Below are 24362 nucleotides of genomic sequence, written 5' to 3' on the forward strand. Positions count from 1 at the left end.
TTTTTTGAAGACCACGAAGCAAACGTTTTTGAACTCGTTAACACCTTTCGATTCACCAATACAAAAAAACTTTTTTGCGTCGCATTACTCAACTTTCGGCGCAGTTTGTTTTGCACCTAGCTTTGAGTGAAAAACTGCAGATGAGTCTCTAATTACTTCCCCCTTTGAGGTCGGAAATTTTGATCTAAATCATGACCCACTACATTTCTGTTCTGGCCACTCCAAAAAAGTTGGAGAGTCCATGAAGAGTCAAATGAGTTATATGTAAAAGTTTTTAAAGTCGTTATTCGGATAACAAAAAATGATTCATTAAGTTGCGCTGTGTTGAGAAAACATAATCTGAGTGTTTTGCTATTCTTTAAACTACAAAAAAGTGACTGCCTGATAATTTTCAATATGATGTTCTATTTTATTTTGTTCGGCTGGTTATATTTAAACCAAGTGAAGGTTTTTATTTCAGGGGCACTATGGCGTATGGTTAGTTTTTGCACCATATTTTAGGAACATCAATGGTCAAGCATGGTTTCCCAAGACAATTTTTTGACCCGTGACTCAGATTTCCAAAAAAAATGTCAGTATGTTTCTTAGTGTCTAGAAAAACTCTATTGAATGCTTTTTCTACAATTTATGAAATGGCATTCCTGCTAGTTGACTAAGGTTTGAGCTGATATACAGATTTTACTATTGCTCTTCGTTGTTTTTATTCATCTTTCCGTAAAGTTGTTCACTGAAGCTCCTCAAGCCCAGAAAGCTGCAATATTTTGAAAAATGAACGTTGGAATTTATTTGGAATTTTCATTTTTTTTTTCATTTTTTTCAAAATGTACTTGTTTTAAGTTGTTGGTGAAAAGTCTGACACTTTCATCCCCATTGGAAAACAGTGTTGAATCAGTTGCTGTGCAATTTGTGCAAAATTTCACGCCCTCAGTATTTGAGATTATACGCTTCTAAAGTATACGAAAAAAGAAATTTAAAATATTGTTTTGGTTCAAATTTTAGCACCAGACTTTGTAGTCCTAATACTATCTGTTGCTTACGCAGCAACCGGTTATATTTGTTGTCTTGTTTCGTTTCATTTTTGATCTGTTTTCAAAAAAGTTATGAAGAAGTATCGAAACGTATACTTTTTTAACAGAAATAATAAGGAAGCAACACATGTATGGTTGGTCCCTTCGCTTTTGTGGAAATTATGTCACTCTCAAGTATTTGGGATGGAATTTCTCTCCAGAGACACTTGAATATCACACATATTGGAAGCAGGAACCTAAAGCTCCTAATCTTCTTTTGAGAAAGGACTCGTACCAGGAATTATTAATTACCTGAACAATATTCGCAGACTCAAATTTGCGATTTTCGAAAGCGACTTAAGAAAAATAAGATCGATTGTGAGTTTGTGTGGTGTCATAGTTAACTTTATCTGCTGGTCATAAAAGCGTCTGTGAGTGATCTGAACTTCCGATATTTGATGTTTTAGTGCCATTTTGCGCATCAATATCTTGTCATAAATGCATCATCGTGGCTTTGGAATTGTCTTGTTGTACTCATTGTGACGCGCTGTCTTCGAGAGAAGATCATCTGGGTCGCCTTTTCTCGGGTATTTGTTGCTGGTTGTCAACAACAACTCATGCTGCTTTCTCAAATCCTTCGAGTACTGTTCTTTCCTTCTTTTTGCAACTCCTGCTTTTTCGATGTGGTCCCAGTCCGGGCCCAGAGTGGCTGGAAGCTTCACGTCCAGATTCAACTGTCTGTACTCTTCTAAAGTGTGCGGCTTATACTCTACTCTCCTCTTCTCAGAAAACAACGGAACCTCAATCTCATGTTCTAAACAAAACCCACGCTCGAATCTAAATTATTTCATTCCTCTTCCCGTCATTAATTAAGTCACAAGTATTTATATTTATTTTCATTAATTAAAAATTGATTAATTTGAAATATTCCCTGTACAATTAATTTTAACTTCTTGTACTTAATGTGTTCATAATTTACCATGTTTTTGCTTGGCAATTTGCTGTTTTTGGCTCTGGTTGATTGGCGGCACTACAGGGTATGGACTGAGTTTCTTGTTCTTGGCCGATTCTTCAATTTTTGCCGCTTTATCCTTCTTTCTATGAAGCGAAACTTCGTTCGGTTTCACTCTTTCACCGCGCTGCACCTCCTCCGAAGCACTTAGGTTGCTGTCTCGTCGACTTGTCGGAATCTCAGGCATAGTTCTTGCCGAGGGATGACCGAACATCGGTGGTGGCCCGAACATGGGCGGGTACATCCCCGGAGGCGGTGGCGGGTAGAACTGGTTCCGAGGTGAAAAACCGAGTTTGCTCTCGTCCAATCCGAGCAGATTTGCCAGTTGTCTACCGGAAATGTTCAAGTTGATATCAACTTTAACTCGATTGTCGTCTTTGACAGTCGTGTGAGTCTGAATCAAGTCATCTTCGTCTTCTTCTTTTGTGACGTCATCCCCGTGCTCCTCCGACTCGGCAAGTCGCTCACGCTTTTTTGCAACTATGTCTTTGTACATCGGTTTTTTATCTGACTCGTCTTTAAACGCATCTTTTTTGTTCTCTTTCAGGAAGTTCTTCCCTGGTTCCGACTTTTTTCCCTTTTCAACCTTTTTAGTTTTCGCAGCTTGTCCGTCAGTGATTGGCTGACTTCCTGTGTTGTTCGTTTGTTCGGTTTGATCCATTTGATAAGGATTATAGTTACCCCAAAACGGGAAAAAGTTTCCATATGGATTACCGTACGGTGGGTAAATAAATGCGGGTGGTGCGTACCCCGCATATGGGTTTCCGCTTTGAGTTTGACTTGGTTGCTGCGGCACATCAAATGGGTTAAAATAGTTCATGTGCGGCGCACCATTGTGACTCTGGGACCAGTCCATTGGGTTTCTTTCGCCCATTGGGGGCTTTTCGCGCCGCGGAGTCGGATCTTTCTCGGCTCTAATTCTGTCTTCTTCCGTTTCCTCATCTACAGGATTCAGATCCGAGTGGTGTCGACTCGAAGCGTAATGTTTGCTTCCATTTTTTGTCTCGTATTTAATTCGCGCGTTTTTCTCGTTCTCGCTTTCGGATTCATCGCCGCTGCCTTGACTTCGTACTTTCGAAACCGGAGTTTTCCTGTACTTCTTGTGTTCCTCGTTCGGTGTTTCTGAACTGGAGAAACTGACTTCAGTCGTCTTACGACTCACACTCACACGACTGTTTTGTCGGCTGAAATCAGTCTCCTGCACTTGGATCTCTTTGGATGTCCGAATGACGCCGAAGCCTCGACTCGGTTCCGCGCCCGAGACTGTCACGCTTCGCAGCATGAAGAGAGGTTTTCGGTTCTTCGGTTTTCGTCGGCTAATTGGAGTCGCGATTGAAGAAAGAGACGAGTAGTCTTTCGGCAAATCTGACGCTTGGCTGTCGTGCCTCGCAACCCAACTGGAATGCTCGATGAACTCTGTAAACTTGCGACCTCCGAGACTCGGTTTCTCCGGATCCGTCTGAGTCTCCTGGACGTTGCGGCTGCTCCGTGAGTGCCTCGAAGTTTTCGCTCTGAATAAAAATGGTTCAAATTATAGAAGTAAAAACAAGAGCTAATCTTTCTAAACTGATGCTTTTTATATTGTTTTAATTGTAGAAGTAATCGTTTTAGATATTTAATTGCTTATGATAGCTTTTTCAGTCCTTAAACCACACATGCTTTCAATGGAGTGGCAAAAATTTAATGGCCTTTGATCAAGTTAATCAATTGGTGTATCAGGTAGATGATAAGTTTTGATTGTTATAAACTGATATTTGATACAATAGTTTAAATCAATCAAAACTTATGAAAATGCTAATCCATTCAAACAGTTTTTATTAAAAACCAATAACAAGCTTCTTGACTTGCATGTTTTTTGATACTACAAGGCATAAAAATGTCGAATCTATTGACATCTAAACTTTTCTTGACTAAGCTTCGGCAATTGAGTTTATAATCCATCAGTGGACCTGGATTTGGATGAAGGCCACTGTGTTGCAAAAGGCACTTTTAAAAGAATGACTGGTAGTCTTCAGTGGTAAAAATTCAGCCTGGTTCGCAGCTAAAAACTCAAATAATAACAACAATTAGACCAGGAATAGCACGCTGCTATGCAAGCAGCATCGAATGTACCGATAACACACTGATGGGAAAAAAGGAACTCACAATAAATTTAAAAGTAGAATGAAGTGAAGTGAAAATTCAGAATCTATTTTTGGAATCCAAATCACGACCTCAAGGGACTCATCTGCGGCCGCACTTGACTGTAGCTGCTCGATTTTGTCGAAATAGTCAAAATCAGGCAAAACTAGGGTACAACCGTTGCGGGATTTAGAACAGTAGCGGATTTAGAAGGGCGGTGTTGCACCCCCCCCCCCCTCAGGGATTCGACCTAAAGAGTTCCCTTTTGTACTATTTTGTGATATCCATTTTTGGCTGATTGTCCCTACATTTTTCTAAACGAGATTTTTTGTTCGAAATTTTCCAAAAACTGCAAAAAAACGGCGTTTTGGCCTGTTTTTTTAAAAAAAAATTGTGGCCAAAATTGGGACCTTATAGCGCTTGGGAGAGCTCGCAAAATTAGTTTGGTCGGCCTAAAAAAAGACAACCATTTTTTTAAACTTTTCTGAAATAAAATCGGCGGCACCCTCTCAAGAAAATCCTAGATCCGCCCCTGCGTATTTATGAACACCCACCGTAATCGACAAAAATCGAAATAAATAACAGTAATCCAACAATTATGAGTTTTCGGCTCTTACCCATTGTATTGAAATTTCATTTTGCAATGAGGGGTTGGTAACAAAAATCATTACTCTTGAACTGGACGCAATCTACATTTATAACAAATTGAAACTAACACAATTTCAGACTATTTTTTGATCTTGTTAGAAGTTAGTTGTTCCGACTTTCGAAGAAAATGGAATATTTATGGCTTTTTGCTCCGACTTTTGTAACGAAAGTAACGGAAAATTTGTACTCGAGGTGGGTTTGTTTTTCTTCAGGCAAAATTCGACTTTTTAATTAGCCATTTTTGACAGCTTTTTAAAAATCATTCGAAAGGTATAGCTGTCGTGAGCTTAAATTTGATATGATATATTACCTGTGATAATTTTTTGTTAACTTATGGGGGTTCAAGATGGCCGTTTTGGCCAATTTCGGACAATTAAGGCGCGATATATTTAGCATTATTAACGCGTAAGGCAGATCAATTGTGCGTAGCATTATTAGGCAGATCAATTGTGCTGTGAGAACGAACGGTTGGTTCTCAGTTAGTTAGAGAACAATAATTGCTAAAGAGAGAGATAACTAGTAGTTAGATTAGTAGTTAGATTATTTGGGTTCTCGTTCCAAATTGGTTCAATGAAGCTTAGATGCAATCCTGGATTTGTCATTTCAATATGGCGTGTGGGTTTTTTAAGTCAATTTTTGCCGATCGAATTACATTTAAGCAAAAAAATTTTCAAACCCTATTAAAGATAATAACCTTCTGAGTTCAAATTTAAAAAGATAATCTACCTCTAATTTTTTTAAATAAAGTTCTGGGGGTTGAAAACTCCAAACTGGCCATGTTCTGACTAAATTATCCGCGCGTTGAAATGTTTATTCATAATGCTGAGAGCGTAACGCGAATAATTTATGCCTGGCGAATTTTCCCGCACAACAAAATCGTTCCAATGGAATTGAGGCTAGATAATTGGTCGTATTAATTTCGTACGACTCAAAATTTTACACTTTGTATTGTCAAAAACTTTTGAGGTTTTATGAATTAAAGGACAGTCGGAACATTCAGGTCTTTGCCCTGGTATACGAGCAGCCTTATTTTTGGTTCATTAGGAAAGTGGAATATATAAAGCGAAACTTTCTGGGCCACTTAGCAGATAGTAATTTTTATTTTTTTGAAAACAAAACATAAATGTTTTGATTTTGAGATAGTACTGCTGAGAGTTAGAAAAACCAAAAATCTAGCTCGATATCATTTTTTTTATATTACATTTACGCAATAGTGATTTTAATGGATGTTTGCCCTTCTGTGTACCCATCCACAAGGTCCACACAGATTCTATACAGGAACAGTAAGCACATTTCTGCTTAAGTCGAATCGGTCGATAAAAAGCCTGCTCATTTTGAGCACAGTCAGGCACTTTAAATGTCAGCCAGGCTGTCCAAAGCTCGGCTATCATGGCGTAGAGCTTTTCTAAACTACAAACAAACTCCTTGCGGCCGGCCAAAACAGCAAAACCCGCACTGAAGTTTCATGGATAATAATCGATTATATTGGAATTTTATTGTCAGTCTCTACAAAATAACAAAAATAATCGATTATAATCGATTGAAAATGGATTATGATGATAATATTCTTTAAAGCAATAAAATCCCAATATAATCGATTATAAGCGATTATAATCGATTATTTTCAAAAAAAAATTCAAAAGAAAAATAATCCATTTTAATCGATTATAATGGATTATAACCTATTTATTCAAATATTTTTGTGTGTTGTTTTCATTTTTTCATAATTTTGTTAAACTTAAGTTAGTTATTTTGTTTTAACTTCTTTTCGCTTAATTTCTTTTTTTCCTATTTTCAATCGAGTTTTTGAAAAATTATAAAAAGTTACCTATAGATCGCACACCAACCCTCTATAGAGTTGATGTCCCCCCTCACCTCTTACTAGAGTTGATGTCCCTTACTAGAGTTAGATGTCCCCTAACTAGAGAGAGAGGGGGCACCTCGTGGTTGGGGGTTTCGTGGGGGGATGGGTAAACGTGAGGGGGTTACGTCGTGGGTTGGGGGGTACGTTGAGGGGGGGTAGGTTGGGGGGGGGGGGTACGTTGGTGGGTGAGGGGTACGTTGGTTGGGGAGGGGTACGTTGGTGGGTGGGGGGCGGGGTTGGATGTTGGATACGTTGAGGGGTACGTTGAGGGGAGGGAGTACGTTGGCGGGGGGGGGGGGTAAGTTGGGGCCGGGGGGGGGTGTGGTTGTTGACGTGAAGAGCTGGTCAAAAATGCTGTTTTCGGGCACTTTTTGGAAAAATACTACATATTGGTCGCCCCTGGATGAACGTTTTCGTTCAAGTTTTGCAGAAAATTGCAGGAATTAGAGTAATTTTTTTACAAAATTTATTCAATTTTCATGGATTTTATGTACAAAAAATAATCCATACAAAAATGGATAATAATCGATTATAATGGATTATAATGGATTTAAATTTTTCCAAAATAATCGATTATAATCGATTAAAAATCCATTATGTGGTTTAAATTTGACATGATAATCGATTATATTGACAACATTTTAGTCAATAAAAATCCATTATAATCGATTATAATGGATTATAATGGATTTAAATTTTTCCAAAATAATCGATTATAATCGATTAAAAATCCATTATGTGGTCTAAATTTGACATGATAATCGATTATATTGACAACATTTTAGTCAACGAAAATCCATTATAATCGATTATTATCCATGAAACTTCGGTGCGGGAAACGTTCGGGAAAGTTTTCGAAACTCAGCCAAAATGTCATTTTTGGAAATTTTTCGTCTAATTTTGGATTTTTTCGAGCGCACTCCAATGCTAAATTGGCACATCCCCGCTGAATTCACTACCAAAGGGACTACTTTGCGGTGCCGTTAAGTTAGAGAGGGAGAACGGACCTAGAGGCGCAATCCCTGAAGTCTACATAGCATAGCAAAAAGTAACAACATCAGAAATCTTAGATCCCTGACAACCACCGTTGCATCGAAGCACCGTTCTGTGAATATATTTGGCATTTCACAATTGCTTGATGGCGAGGGAACTTATGCTTTGCTAACGTTGTTTCGTTTCGCTCGTAGGAGGATGCCTCTTCTGTCGCCGACCTCTCGTCGCTGTCTTCTGTAGGGAAGTCTGTTGCGAACACTCTGGCTGATGCCTGGATGATGCTGGCATTCTCATTGTCCTGCAGAAACCTAAACAAATAATTGCGTTCAACAAGGAAGAAAAAAGGCTCTTGATTTTGAATTATAAAAAATCTGCAGTAATCTAAACATCAAGAGGCACCCGGGTCGAAATCCCGCTCAATCTTGCGCGGTTTTTGAGCGTTTTTTTAGATAAACCGTTCAAAAACCCCTGAAACCGCTCATTTTGAAGCAAGATTTTGAGCGTAATTGTCTAAACAAACCGCTCAAACCATTCAAATCTTGCTTCAAATTAGGTGAAAAATCTCGACTCGGGCTATTTTTGCGCGAAACTTTTCAAAAACTGTACAAAAACAGCATTTTTGGTACATCATTTGTCTGGCTGCAGTTTGACGGCAGTTTTGCTTCAGTTTTCTTGAAGAAAGCTTCGGTTGAAGAAACGTTTGAAATCTAAATGAAACAAGACAGCCCTTATATATCGAGACAAAGCCCTGTGTGATGCTCTCTCGTATTCTGTAAGACTCCGGATAAAAAACCTGCTTCAACTTTAGTAAGTTGTCGGCAATTTTAAATAAATTAAAATTAAAAAACATATATCTGAAAAAACAAGGCTACCATTTTCCGGTTAACATTAATTCAAAACGTTCTCAACAATCTCAAGAATCTGTAAACAGTTTTGATACCAAACTGACCTTAATTGGACAAGCCAAAAATTTCAAGGCCCTTTGCGTTAAAAAATGTAACTTTAACTTATTAACTTTCGCGCCATTGATGACGTCATTAATTTAAGCGCGAACAACCTCTGCCCACAAAGGATCAAAACGGGTGCGGGTGCTGACTACGGTGGATCTGGCTACATTGTCTTTTCTGTAATTAAGAGTTTTAATACCAGCCAAAGGGTAGTGTCCCGTTGGGCTGCGTTCGTCAACAATCCACACTTAATCCCCTGTTTTTAAATTAACGTCACTAAATAACGTTTTTAAAATGGGCATCAAACATCAACCAACAAAACTCCAACATCAGGTCTAAAAAAAATAGTACGCGGTAAATCGTCCAGTTTAAATTACCGTTTCAGTCCTTAGCGCGTATAATTCAGTTCAGAGCATGACCATATTGACAAATTTCAAAAAGTTGGAACTTTTATATCACCTGTAAAGTTTTGACGTCCTGAGCTCAACTTAAAAAGAACTGTCCTCGATAAATCTTCTTAGAATTATGCGGGTTTGAAAATGCCAATTTGGTCATTTTATGGCAAATGACATGCATTATATCGTTTGCTATTAATGCATAAGCGACAACTGAATCCATGTATAAACTGAATAATACTTGCTATTTACTCACTTCAAAAAGTTTTCATTAAATTAAATATACTGATATATGATAGAACTTTATATATGCTCGCACAAATTACCTGTAAAATCTGGTTCTGACGTTCTGATCTGTTTTAGACGTTATTATTTCCTAGTTTTACCCTTAATCGCCAATTTATTGTTTTGTAAAATTTCCATTTTAATAGGGGTCGAAAATTTTTGAAAATTCCAAAAAAAAATCCATTACTTTTGTATAAATTTGGTTTTTTTATTATAGTCACATAAGTAACAAAGCATTTCCGTATATCAAACAAAGCTCTTCCAAGTACTGCTTGTATCAAGATGACGCCTTCAACGTTTCGACTGTCTTATAACATCTGTCCAGTAGTATTCAGTATAAAAATAATGATCAATTAAATTTTTTTTTGAAAACCATCAAACAACACGCATTTTAAAATACAAAGTGATATTTTTTGCATATAGCAAATTATTAAATAGACCAACAAGCACATCTCACAATTCATTTTGAAACGTTTTGTACAACGGATTAAGACTTCGCTTACGCGTAAGCACCGCGAAAAATATCGCGCGTTAATTATCTCAAATTGGCAATTTGTTAACCACAATAAAGTTACAAAAAATGATCGCATGAGAATTTTTTTTTTAATTTGAACCCAAAGCAGAAAATTTTTTGAATGATTAAGGCAAATCACGTCAAAAAGGTCTAGTTAAAATGTAGAAGCCTATCTGATGAAAAAAAACCCGAGCACAAATATTCCGTCAAGTTTTTTTTTAAGTTGCGAAAACAAACGAAAAGACAATTAATTACAACCTCTCAATTTTATAAGATACAATACCAAAGTAAGAAGATAAGCAAACAAAAAATTTGAAAACTCAATTTTTTTTGTCGGTTTTAATTTTATTAAACCTCAAGGGTGATTCAGCAATGGAGCAAGGTTATTGGGAAGTGTAACTTGACTTTGATTTTTCAGCGAAGTTGTCGGTAGCACCAAAGGAAAACACCCAAATTTTTTAAGCAATCAGTTTTCCGAATCTTAAAATTCACATATTTAAATATTTTCAACTCAATGATATCATTGCCGGGTACATTGTTAGGATATTCTCAACAATTACCCCATGTCCAGAAAGAGAGATGTGCAATTAATTGGTAGGTTGCTTCAGTCGAATTTCAGACCAATCAAAATGCAGCAAAAGTTGATTTATACAGAATACGCTCTAGAGCTGATTTACTGCTTTTACTTACAGGGGGGGGGGGGCATTTTTAGCAGATACAATAGAGCAGGCGATTGAAAAGTAGATCTAATTTTTATTGGCGTGCCATTAAATTGGTTGCATAATAGTGTATTTTTATGAACTTAAAACAGTTTGCTGGCTTCGAATGCTTTAAAAAAATTTCAAAAACATGAAATGTTTGTTGTTTTCCTTGTGCTTGATGCTATTCAACTCATCCTACTTAGCTAACCTCATATACTGAAGTAACAAAAAATTGTACAATTTTGTCTCTGAGATTATTTAGTGACTTGAAGATTCGGAGCGGCCAGACAAAATAAGTGAGCACTAAACGGCAAATAAGCAAAAAAAATATTTTGAATTCTTTTGAAACTTTATGAGTAATTGATTTTTTCTATTTTTCAATCATGACGGAAGTTTAGTGGAAATAACTTTACAAGCTTCTGTGCACTATTTATTTTGCTGTAACAAAAAAAAAGGCGGACGAAATTTCAAACTCGAGTGAATTCAGCCCACAACACAGCTCTTGATATGGTTGACCGATATATATCTCATTAGGTTTATTTCATTACTTGTAAGAATTACAATTTGAAAAAAATAAAGTTATTGAGATACCACTTGTATACCAGATGACTAACTAGAGCTGAAAGAAAAAAATGGAAGTAATTGAGTTGAAACGGTTTCTTTTCTATTCAACCAGAAAAGTGTCTCGAAGTCCAAAAGAAATTAAACAGACGCACACAAGACAGGTAATTATTTCAGAGATAAAAGTCAAATTAAACTAACCAGTAATACATTTCACAACATTTTTCAATGCAAAAAAAATGAATATGTGAAACGTTGAATTATAGCGAATATAACACTGATACTCCCTTCCCCTTCACCCCATTGGCAACAGAAATTTTGAAACAAAGGAATCAAAACTTTTTGTTATTGAAACGGAAATTTACACTACGAGATATAAACACTACGTACTCAAATTTCATTTTGTGTGCACAAAATTTACAGGTTAATGACTTTTGGTACAGATGTCTACAGGGAATATTCCCAAAACAGTATTGAACAATGGCGATTGAAAAAACCGTAAAAGGTGACTAAATCTTAGGCAAAAACTGAATGGTTTCCCGATATCTCAAAATTCAATGAGAAAAACAAAAATCTAGAAGCGCACCATTGGCAAGATTAAGAAGAAAGAATGTTTTGAGTTAGAATTTGATGCAAATTTAAGCTAATTTGAAACCGTTGGGAAAAATCTGCCACTGCCCTTGTTTTAACAATATAGAAAATACATCGCTGATCTGATCCTGTATTGATGCGTCTTTTTAAGCCGACAAATTTTTTGAAACTATAATGGCAGGAGGACTATGGTGAAGCCATTTCTTCGGTAATTTACGCACTCCAGACTTTGTGAACGAATAGGTCTCACAAAGGAGTAAGGAGAGCTGAGGCAGAGTTGGTAAAGACATTAATGGTAAAAGCGCTTTCTCTGGAGTCTTGTTTGGCTTGATTGGTTCGACCTACGGCGGCTTTGATTCTCTTTTTGTTAAGTTTTATGACCACAATACAAGTCAAGGCGGCTCTATCGACGAATCGTCTTTATTCAAAGATTTTTATAAATCCCACGTTATTTCTGCGTGGTTTTGAAGATCTACTCAATAGGTTGACTGGAGAAGTGATCGTCTGCATTTTTTTTCTCGAGAACTCTGATAACGACTGTACCGTTTAAACTTTTCAGCTGGCTGTCGATTGATCGTCCGCTAATGACTGTTTGGAAGTATCTGAATAACTTTCAGACATGAATGTATGGACGCCTGAGATATCGAACTAATACTTTCCGAAACAGTTGTATAGATTTTTATTAAACTGATCTAATTCAAGGACAGAGATAACTCGGAGAAAACACAAAGATAATATTTGAAAAACAAGCGAGGTTTCGTTGATGCTCTCCCTTTTTAGACAGCTAGTTTTCGGATTGTCTAGATTGTCGGATAGATGCCCGTACCGAACGGAAGCTGTTTTTCTAAACAGAAATTCTATGTAGATTATCTAGCCTAATTTTCTTGTATTTTCCGTGCAGAAGTGATCTACTTCTTTTCTGGTTTCGAAATAAACAGTTTCTAGAAAGAAATAACCAGAAATCAGTTAACTGCTCAACCGCAACGAGATAAATACGCTTCGAGTATTACACTTGTTATAACATTGTTATTCTCCTAAAACTTGGGAACTCTATCAAGGGCTGTTGTCTATTGGATAGAGCAAGTGTATAGCAATCAGAAGGGCGAGGGTAGCTAGAATTAGCCTAGAATTAGCTAATTTCTGATCAGAATTAGGATAAGAAATAAAGTATTTAAAGAAAATCCATGCTTTATTTAAACATTTCAAAGAGAATTTCTGACCAGAAATTGGATTTGATACAAAGTATTTCAGGTCAGAAAAAAAATTTTTCTCGATACGGGTGAGAGCTGCGCCAGCCCAGAGTCTTGCCTTTTCCTTTTCGTAGGGGAATTTCTTTTTTTCCTGTCTGCTAAATGAGAATTGTTAAGGCTTAAGTACACTTGCATTTTATGGGAGATGTTGAACTTTTTGTCCTGAAAGCTAATTTGTGCGGGAGTGTGGCTCCTCGTTTGTGATGTGCTTTGTCCTTTTCAAATGTTGCTCAACGTCTCATTTTTGACTGTAACCAACTTCACAGTTTTAGGCTATGCACAAATTTGCGGTTCCAACACACTTTAAACTTGGGCTCAATTTGCATAACCATTTTCATACTTTCTACATTTTTCTTTACAGGGGCCGCCATATGACCCAACTACATCGGAAACTGTTACAAATCAAATTAATTTTGATTAGAATAGAGTAATATATTTTTTTTCAGAATAACCTATCGTAGTATTTAAATACATTGAGTGTGATTATATATCTCAGAAATGCTTTTAGTAGAGTTGTTCAAAATAGACTGTGTTTTTTCTGAGAAAACTAAAAGCAGTAAGGAAGTGCATATGGGTGTGTATGAACTCATCTTTGATTCAAAACTGCATTTCTCAGATATACGACGTTTCATATATTCTCTGCCTTATAACTAAGACAAATATAAAGTTTCCTTATTTACTTTTTTTACTCTAACATGCGCTGAAAAACTAAACAAAAAATTGAAAAAAGTATTGACGTTGTTTCCGTTCCCTGCCGATTGCCTCCTTCCGCTAAAATAATTTTCTTCTATCTGGGAATTCTTTGGCCAGTCTTATGCATTTAAATTGAACGTTATTGCTTTCTTTTGTTTAATTTAATTGGCATCAGACAAAGTTTCCAAAAAAAGCGTTGGGCAATTTATTAAGTTTTTTTTAAACATTGAGCGTTGTTTTGTTGATCGTACGTTCGAATAGTTTTAAAGAAGTTTTGATTCGTTGAACAACATCGCCACACTATGTAAAATAGTCATCCTAGGACCCATTGCTTATATGATAACCCTTTGTAAAAAAAAACGAAATTGGTATGATTCTTCAAGCAGACATTTTGAAACTCGTTTAAGATGAAAACACAAACCATGGTCCACTCTAATGGATTTTGAAAACCCAAAAGGTTACAGTAATTAGATGAAAAAATTTAAAATGGGTTGTGCTCATTTTTTTGCCGAAGGAATCTTCGTGATTCGGTCAATACACAAAAGTATGTTTTTGGTTCCGCCATCGACTTAATCTGTGGTCCCGCAAAATCAATTATTTCATTCGCTTGTTTCAGCTCTGGTAATTTCTGGGTCTTTTCCGCGACCAAAGTTACTTTCAATTCTTTACTGAGCACCTACTCCCAGGGTATTCTCTGTACAAATGATGTCACTCGCTGTTTTCCGTTGAAGCCTTCATCCCATTTTGTCCTGGGTGTGTCTCGTGTATTAACTCCGGTACAATGGCTGCTGTTACCAGGAGCATGTTTGCATTAAAGAGCAGTCCATCTTTCTTGTGTGCGCTCGCTCGGAAAGTCTTGATGTAGGTCCTGTTGTCAATTTGTCCAGTTGTTTTCCTGTTTCTACTGCTTTTTTGAACTTTCAGCTTTTTGCATCGCTGTTCATTTACTTATTTAAATACTTGGAGCAGTGGTCGGTACACTAGATTGGGGATGATGGTAATCTTATGCCTGTTTAGATCTTATTGATTAATTTGTGGTACATTTGTGACAATTTATTGTCTAAAAATTTTTCAGTTCTTCATTTTCAGCAAAAACAACCAGGTTTTTTTTAGTTTAGATGTACATTGAAAATTAAACGTGTTTTTTGGTGATTGGCTTATCTCTGTTGGAACGAACTTCGGAGAGATAAGATAAGATAACCCTTATCAGATATGATGCACTGACTCAAATTGAATTTTGACAGATCCAAGGGAATGCAGCTGCTTGTACAAAAATCGGAGCGAGAGTGGTTTGATTTACTTATTCGAGTTGTGTCAATAGCGTTTTTAAAAATGATCGCAGAGAAGTAGCGTTGGGTGTGTTATAGCTTTTTTGCCCGGCGGTTTTTGTTCTCGAAGTGGTTGTTAATAGTTACACTATCAGCATCAAATGGATTTCCAATGTGCAGTTTTTTTACCCAAATCTCAAATTACTTCTTTTCGCACTGATATTTTACAATTGCTTATCTTGTTGGTATTTGTTTTTTTTTCGAAATCCTTATTGTGTTGTGAGGTGGGGAGTTTTATTGCCCATACGTTGAGTTGAGTTTAGTAAAAGTTTTTTTATCAAAGTGATTACAGTTTGAGTTTTTAAGTTTTCGAACGCTTTCGAATATGTTTAATGCCATTATATAAAATTTTTTGTTTGGTAGAGGGCGTTATAGTGAGCAGAGGGTCAACAAAATTGGTGTAATTTCAAATAGTGTTTTCTTGATCTAAAGATAAAGTTTGTTACTGTTTTTTATTTCGTATTTCTGAAGTTTTTTCATATTGGATGGGTTCTTGATTAAATCTGCTTCTGCAACCAATGGCAACCAAATACAATTTTTACTGAGATCCTAAAGTTCAACATTTTTTTGCCTTTTCAAAAGAAAAGGCATTTTTCCATTTCATAATCTCGATTTTGTTTTCAAGTAATTCTTGATTTCTCTAAAAAACTCTTTGTGCTCGTTTTACAATCCTTATGAATTAATCAAGATATCATCCATGTAACAATTTTTGAAAGTGAGCCTACGACTTGTTTGCTTGTTTTATTACGAAGTTTTAGCTGGCTATAAGCGTTTCGCAAACTGAGACTACTAAACCATACGTCTCCGAATTTGTTGTTTGACAGTTGGAGGGCAATTTTTTTTTGATTTTTTCGTGTAATTGTGTATTCGCTCATTCACTTGGAAAATTTTTTTTTGATTATTTATGGCATTTTAAAATTTTTTTCATCATTTGTTCGACCAAGAATTGTGAATTTTTTCCTAGGTCTATGGAATTTAGAATCAGACTCATGAAGCAGTTTTCGTCATATTTGTTTTTTTTTTGTTAATTTGTCTTTCTTTTTCCAATTTTTTCAACTTCAAATTTGTACATTTGAATAATTTTAACGGAATTCTACTACCTTTCATTTGGATTGGCTTACAAGACTTGTAGAAATGTGTGGTTATTCTATCCGATAAGAGTTTCCTGATCGGTTCCTGAAAGTTCTTTTTAGGTTTGAAGTAGCGTTCATTTCTTTGTTTGATTTACAAGATTTTGGAAAGTCACGTCATTGATGGGTTGAAGGTATCGTTTGCGCGCTAATTCAATTCTTAACTTCCGTAAGTTATCATCCCCGAGAGTTTTTTTCTCTTGAACAGAAAAGACAAAGAATGGAGTTTCCTCAGATGACCACCATTGGATTGAACTCTGACCACGAAGTATCCAATGATGATGTTGATGGTGACATTATTCAAGCCACAAGGTAAAGCACGAGTCTTTTTGTCGACTGAAAGTTTTTTAAAGGGGTGTTTGAGTTCATCAGTTCATATTTAAAAATGCATCGTCTCCTCGCGAAAGCTTACAAGTTCCTTCCTTACCGGGCCGTTTTGTGTCGTAGATGTTTGAATGTTCAAAACTGAAAAATCAATATTGTCATTCATTACTCCCTCTGACCAGATTTTGATTACACCGCAAAAGTTTCTTCATCGGCTGTCAGTGACCCCGATGTTTTTACAGGATTAAAGTTTTTGTACCATTCTTATTTGATCGTGAGTTGCTCGTGAGCTTGAAATAGTTGAAATATTCCATTTCGTTCATTAATGCTTTATTTAAGGCCTCCGTTGGTTTATCTTTTTTGATAATAGTCTCGGTTGGAGATCGCACTTTTTATGTCAATACCTAACTCATCACGTATCCTGTTTTGCTCGAATGGTTATCCTGTATCGCATGATCTTGCTAAGTGTGAAGACGCTCCCCAAAGTTCTTCGTAAGATTTGCCATCTTTTTGTTTACTATAGTATAGAACCTACTTTTTCGTCAGTGCGCAGCTTATCATGCCGCCGATTTTTTTCTTCCGTGGTTCTCTTTTCTTCTGGATCTCGTAAAAATTTCGTTTCTGGATCCTTTTTTTCTTTGTTTTTTGATCTTTTTAAATCTAAAATTCTTTCCAGTAATGGAATAATGGTTTCCACCACAATCTTAAGCTGTCAAGGTCTGCAGTATGATTTGGCCAAATAGCTGTGAACTTCCGCAGATTCTAATCAGATAGCCATATTTTAGAGTATTGAAACTGGTATACAAAATTACTAATTCGAGTTAAAACAATAAAATAAGAAGTGTTTGAATCAAAACGATTTCTTCTCTATTCAACTAGAAAGGTTTCTCGAAGCCCAATGGACTTCAAAGAGACACACAAATGACAGGTACTTAATTAAGAAGTGGTCAAATGAAACTAACTTAAGAAACAACTCACTTCAAAAAGTTATAAATAATACTTTCTAAGAATTACGAAGCCAAGCTGTGCACTGGATGGATAGGCGCACAGTTATGTGTCTGTATGTTCCTGGATTCCAGAGACAAGTCTTCAAACATATTAAAGTTTTGGCGGAACGATCAAAGAAAATGAAAGAACAAAAGAAGGACGAAAGGAGCATCCTTGTTGCCGAATCCGCTTACAATTCACAAAATGCACAGTTTGGCCTCGTAATGAGTGTCAAGAAATTTAGGTCTTGAAAATTTTGGCTTTCATGGGAGAAGATTTTTAGGTTACCCGTCCCTGAAAAAAAAACTAAAAAGAAAAATTTGGCTGTTTTTTTTACTTTTAAGGGACTTTTTTTTTTACTTTTTTTAAATTGGACAATGTTTAGTTTTCGAAAATATGTTATTTTTTTTAAAAAAACTGTATAATCTAGTTTTTGTTTTTAGAAAGTTTATATGTCCAGCCATCGTCACTGAAAATTTAGCGCCTAGAAAATTCTCGTCTCTGTTTCGGAGAAAAGTCTTTTGGTATATTTGAGATCCAAGCCAACTTTGTGTGAGATCCGTGACGACATTGGGGAATTCCTCAATTACAAACGATATTCTAATGGGGGAGCTCGGAAACTGATCAATTTTTATCCCCCGAGAAAACCTTAGATTCGCTTCTGGCACAGTTGATTGTAGAATTTTTCTGTGAGATCAATTAGCGACCTAAAGTTGTTGCTCTATTTCAGCTCGAAATCAAGAATGCGCATTTTTGATTTCTTTTGTGTGCTACTAAGTATTATGTGTAAAATGATGCCGCAAGCGGGTCGAGATTTTTTGCTTAACATTGTTTTATATCTTTAATCATATGAGAGGGACGCCCAAGCGGAACAGTTTAGGAGAAAAACTCAAATTAAGGAGGGAGTTAGGTTCCATTCTCGGAACAGTAGTCAATTGTAGTTGATTGGGATAACTAACTTTTTGCGGCGCTGGTATCCTCTGACAGATCCACTGATCACGTCCGCACTCTCCCCCTCCTTCCTCCTCCTCCTCGCCTTGTAGCCCCTGTAGCATGACTGCAGCACCACTGCACTCTTCTCATCCCCCCCTTGCTGAGTCCCGAGCTCCTTCCGGGTCAGGTAGCCTAAGGAATACATGTTGCCATGTTTGAGGTTTGAGGATCTCTACCACTTAAACAGACCTACCAACACCCCAGCCTCTCCCTCTGCCGACCTTGTTTCTATCAGTTCTTATCTTGTTTTTATATATACTCAATTCGGCTTTTTTACACTCGCAAGAGCACGTGTCTTGTAAGCGTAAGCTAGCTAGACTTTTTTTCCCGTTTAGACCTTTCACAAATCGTAACATGATTAATTAAATAACATGTATTAAATTAAATTTGTTTCAAATTGTTTCAATTTATTTTAGCCTTGAATCTTAACAATTTCCGGACTATTTTTCACGTTTTCTGGAGACAACGCGGTGGCATTTGCTACCTCCGTTCGAGCTTGAGTTCCAACCGTGCCTTTTTTCAGAATGTATGAAATTGAAATGTTTTTCCGGAAAAAAAACCGAATTGTCGGTCTATCGTTTGTCTGCTTGTGGATGGTCGGCTTATTTTCCGTATAACGGAAATTTACCTAAGCTGTAATCAATTTTTTTCCAAGTGTTGTTTATTTACTCCTGTAATTTGCAAGTTTACTTACCTTGACTTGGTCTATTTTAATTTTTTTGTATTTTTTCCGCTAAAAAATTTTGTTCTACTTGAAAAAATTCCGACTTTGTTTTCTCGACTTGATGAACATATTTTGTGTCGTTTTTGTCAACTTATTTTGGGCCGAACATAAACTGATTGCTGTTTTTTTTCAAAATCTAGGTCATTTGTGCTTTGAAAGTTCAAAGTTTTGAAAATTACTTGCTCAAAATTTTTTATGGCCACCGTTTTTCTGGCATATTTTTTTTATTGTTTTTGGCTCAATGGGCATCTGTCTACTTAGTGTCGGCTGAGTGACCGCTCGGTTAATGCTAAAACTTCAGTTAATTCTAGTAATTGACTTACTTGACATTTTTTCTGAAATTGATTTTTTTTAATTTTCCACTATGTTTTCTACTTAGCTATTTCCGCCTCTGCTTTTTGAATTCCCACCCGTTGCACATAGAGGCAATCGACAAGCTATTTCCACCTCTGCTTTTTGAATTCCCACCCGTTGCACATAGAGGCAATCGACAAAAAGATTTGTTTTTAAAAAATTTAATGAAAAAATTGAATTTTCCATGCGCGCTCGCCCACAAAATTGCCACCTAAGGTACCTTTGAGTTGATTGGCAAAAACTGATGTCGTAAAAAAGTGGACCTAAAAGTGGTAGAAATCCAAAAAGAGAGGGGCGGACGCCTTCCTTTTCCTCTTTTAATTGGTCCTTGGTGTTTCATGTTCTTATGGCTGAATGCGTATTTTACAACGTACATTATGGGGAACAAATGTTCCAGAAAAAAAAGTTTTTTTTTAACTATAATTTTGCGAGTAAACCGAAAATGTTCAGCAAAACATTCGAAATATTGATGGATTCCACCCCAAAGAAATATCAAAAAAGCTCTCTTCTTGAATGCGCAAAAAAGACTTGATATCTGTGTTTTAAATTCCAACTACAAAATTGCATTTTAAATCGTTTACCCTACCTGATAAAATGGAAGGAAAATAGAAACTGAGAACAGAACTGTTTCTATTGAAAAATATGGTAGGATGGTAAGCTGCGTAGGACTGACCTTTAACTCCCGCTTGGACATATGTGGCGTAAGTATTCTCAGCCCCCACATCCCAGTAGTCCTCTGATTGTCCCCTCTGCTGCTCCTTCATCCTCCTCCTTGCCTTGTAGCCCCTGTAGGAGGACTGGATCACCACTGCATTCTTTGCCCTCTCTTGCCCAGTCTCGAACTCCTTTCTGGCCATGTAGCCTAGTAAACAAACATTGCCACTCTAATTCGAAGAGTGAGAAGCTCTAGAAAATTAATTTACAACCAACACCCCCTCCCTTACCACACTCTCCACTTAAATTCGGAATTAGAAGACCTATCTAGACTTCGGTCTTTTAATTGTTTTTCACCGTTTCATATAATAGCAATTATTCAAAAGATATGCTTAAGGTTGGATCATATTTTAGTTCTGCCTGCGTTATGATTTCTGATTTTATTTCAAATTAAAACATTTTCCAGGGCTTATTGTTCAAGGCAGTTTCTTCAGGCTCTTTTCCGATTCTATCATAAAGATCTCTTATTATTTGAAAACATTCGCAGTTCTTTTTTATCTTTGTCCTGAAAGAACTTCACAGTTCTTTTTTATTTTTTTATTATAAACAAAAACCTACAATGGGGTTTATGTTTAACAGTCATTGAGTTTTTTGACGCGTGCCTCCCCACAAAATTAGTATATGGTGCCGATAGGTTTTAAATATTAAGAGAACTTTAAGATAGAGTCGGAAAAAAGCCTGAAGAAAAGCCTGAAGAAAACAAAGCCACTAAATAAAATCATTGTTTGGGATTATAGTGGGCTTATAGTGATTTACAATGTTCACCATTTGAGATGAGATGATTGGGATGGGAAGTTGAATTGGGCAGAGGTCCCTTGAGAGGTTTATTGGAGATTCTGAGATTTTGAGCGATACAGTGTTTGAGCTATTTGTTTGTGGAGGCCAAAACAGCAAAGGAGGTCGAAATAAATAGCTATGTTGCGGGTTCCGCTACAAATCTGATTTTGGCTTGCTACAGAATCCACTTACAAGTTATAAAATGCCCACTTAGACCTCGTAATGTAATTGTCTATATTTCGCATCTATTGAGAAATAAATCTGTTTCTTCTTACTGGTGTTACATCCCGCACTCAATAAAAAGGGCCAATTTTAGATGTTTAACCAATTTATAATCTATTATAATGATAATATTTTTGGTGACATTTTAAAAAATTATAATCAACAAAAATTGATTATAATGTTTCCGAAAATCTCTTATAATAGATTATAATCCTTTTTTCTATCAAAATAATATCTCACAAAAAAATCAATTAAATTGGATTATAATTTAGCTATTCTGCATGAAAATACCGCAAAAACTAAATTGCTTATAGTTTAAGCTATAAGCAAGGGCAGATCTAGGACTTACTGGGATGGGGGCGGATTTTCAAAAATTTTCGAAAATTTTGTCGACTTTTTTTTAGGTTGACCAAATTAATTTTCTGAGTTCTCCTAGCAAACTATAAAAAAGACCCCATTTCGATCAAATTTCTGCGCCGCAGGCAAAATTATGAAAAGGCCAAAAAATGAGTTTTTAGTCAATTTTTGGAAAGTTTTGATCTAAAAATCCCGTTTTTTTGGCGCGCTCTCCCCCCTCAAAGCTAGTATATACTGGTACCAAAGGCGCCTTTAGAAAGTTCATAGGCTTCGTCACCCAAAATGGATATCTCAAGATAGTTCAAAGGGGAAGAGGAAACCCCCCAACCCCTAAAACCGCCCCTGCCTATAAGTACAAAATTACAGTTTTTTTAGTTTGTTAACCAACTGAACAGCATATAAAACAAAACAAAATAAAACGAAATGAAGAGATGACACAATTGTTGAATAATAATGGATTATAATCCATTTTAATGGATTATAATTCAAGAAAAATTGAGAAATTTTTTTTAAATAATCGATTATAATGATTTTTATTATTTCGAAAAATAGTATTTTTATAATCCATTTTTAATCGATTATAATCAATTTTTTTTGAAATTTGTGGAGACTGACAATAAAAACCCAATATAATCTATTATTTTCTCTTTTTACTGAGTGCGGGTTGCTATTATGACTATTTGCGTGTATCTTACAAATAAGAAGAACACGTTTGTCCAGAATATGGAATTTTATGAGTTTACTTTTTAGATTATCACAGTGTTAAGAAATGCCTCCATTGATTGGGGTTTCAATGGATGCAACTGCAAAAATGGTAGAAGGAGAAGAGAAAAATGGTCTGTTCTGGAAGCCGCAAACAGGCTTTATTTTTCTGTTTTTGTTTGGATTCAACCTCCACATTTTCCTCATTACGCTTTTATCACACTCTTGCCTTAAAATCGGGGAGGAAAGTCGGAACGATCCACTCTTGCATTACGATAATTTTGGTCAATTTCAGCTACCAGGGACAGTCTTAATTGAAAAATCGGCTCTTTTTCCTTTTCACCCCACCTCACACGAGCATCAATTTTATGGCCTAACGAGTGATTTTACGAGGTTAATTTTGAAAATCAAATATGTTTTTTAATGGCCTAATTAGTCTGCTTGTCAATTTTCATGACAATTGAACAATGCGAACAGTCATTTTAATAATTTAAATTTGCAGGTGGGGGGAAAAGGAAAAAGAGCCGAAAAATCTCAATCAGAAAAATAACAATTGGTTAAAGACCATAATTAACCTTTCACTCCTGCTTGGATGTGTGTGGCGTAAGTATCCCCAGTCCCCTCATCCCAGTTCTCGTCCTCGGAGTCCCTCGGATCCCTGGCGAAGTTCGCGTACTCCTCGATCACAACCTCCTCCGAACCATCTTCAGCCGCGAACTTTGCTGTACTTTTATAACTCTTTCTGACTGTGTAACCTCTATATGCACTCTGAATAGCAACCGCCGCCTGCTCCTTTTCCTGTTTTCTTTTGCGTTTTTTCCTCTCTGCAAATCCACGATATGAACTTTGAATGACGGTCGCATGATCGTGCAACTTATCAGGCTCTTCATTTTTGCCACCTTTTCTAGATTTTCTCACAGCATGGCCACGATACGCACTTTGGATCACAGTTGCACTTTGATGCTTTCGCTCCAACTCTTCGCTGTCTGGCGAGAACCCGTTCGCTCTGTCGTCCACTTTTCTCGACTTCCTCACTTTATAACCTCGGTAGGCGCTTTGAATTGCAATCGCTTTCTCTTCTCTATCCGACTCGTCCGTTGAACTTAGGGGCTGGTTTTTGTAATCTCGCCTCGTTTTGTATCCTCGGTAGCTGCTCTGAATCAAAACAGCTTTCTCGTGTAAATCCTGTTCGTTTTCGGGTTTTGGGGGTGTTTTCGGGTTGTCTTGGAGCTGTTTTCGCGTTCTGTAGCCACGATAGGAGCTCTGAATGACCACTGCATGTTTCTGAGCCTCCTCCGAATCCATTGAAACGTTTTGACGTAATTCAAAATTAACTCTTTCGTGCGTTAAATTCTTCTGAAATCAAATCGCATTAATATACACTTTGTCTGCAGCGATGGTTGAAAATTACATTTTCTGTTCTCGATAAAAATTCAAACAGCATGCATGCAATTTTTGTATTATGTTTATTTGATACAACTGAAGCATAGAAACGAAGTGTTTTGGAGTGCAGTTATTTAATTAAACAAGAACGAATCAAATTGAAGTTTCCACAGCCAAAGCAACTTCACAAGAAGTTATTGCTGTATCCACAATCAAGTTTTCCAGAACTACATCTGGTACTTTATGGTCCGGATGGCACGGAGCTATGAACTTTTTAAAATAAATTCAAAAACATCTAGGACCATTTGAAGGTATCGAAAGTGGTTTCATATTTAAGCTTTTTTCATCGTGATTGCGGTTTCTGAAATTTTTTGCAGTATCAAGAAAAACTGATTTGAAAAAATGAGTATTTCAGACCAATTCTAATTCACTCACTATAGTTAGATTGACTGGAAAAATTCCCCGCTAGTCTCACTTTGGAGCTGTTTCAACTTAGCTTCAACTACCTATTTTTACCTTCGCGGTAAGCAAGTATGCTACAACTTGTACTAGACTTTTCACCCCGTAAATATATTTGTTCACAGGATGACTAAAATTGATGGCCATCTCCATCTCTAATTTCGTCAACTAACAGACAATGTTGATCAAGTCTCAATAGTAAATGGACGCGTTCTATTCGGATCTTGTTTTTTTATGCTGAATGGAAGTGTATTGTAGGTAAATCGCTTTTTTCGTTTATTTTTTCGTTTCTTCCTTTTTTTGACTTAAGAGTTTTCAGCTTGCCT

The 24362-nt window shown here is 36.5% G+C and overlaps 1 protein-coding gene across 1 annotated transcript; it reads right to left on the reverse strand.

The window, feature by feature from the left end:
* Window positions 1-1327: 1327 nt before the first annotated feature.
* On the reverse strand, window positions 1328-23672 carry LOC134854233 (uncharacterized). Its single transcript, XM_063870409.1, has 6 exons — window positions 22770-23672; window positions 20096-20284; window positions 18311-18476; window positions 7819-7953; window positions 1987-3530; window positions 1328-1821 (listed from the first exon to the last, which is right to left on the reverse strand). The coding sequence occupies exons 1-6, from the start codon at window positions 23497-23499 to the stop codon at window positions 1511-1513; spliced, it is 3075 nt and encodes a 1024-aa protein (XP_063726479.1). The 5' UTR covers window positions 23500-23672; the 3' UTR covers window positions 1328-1510.
* Between the last annotated feature and the right edge of the window lie 690 nt (window positions 23673-24362).

The sequence above is a fragment of the Symsagittifera roscoffensis genome, chromosome 9, assembly GCF_963678635.1.
Source record: "Symsagittifera roscoffensis chromosome 9, txSymRosc1.1, whole genome shotgun sequence".
NCBI classification, from domain to species: domain Eukaryota; kingdom Metazoa; phylum Xenacoelomorpha; order Acoela; family Convolutidae; genus Symsagittifera; species Symsagittifera roscoffensis.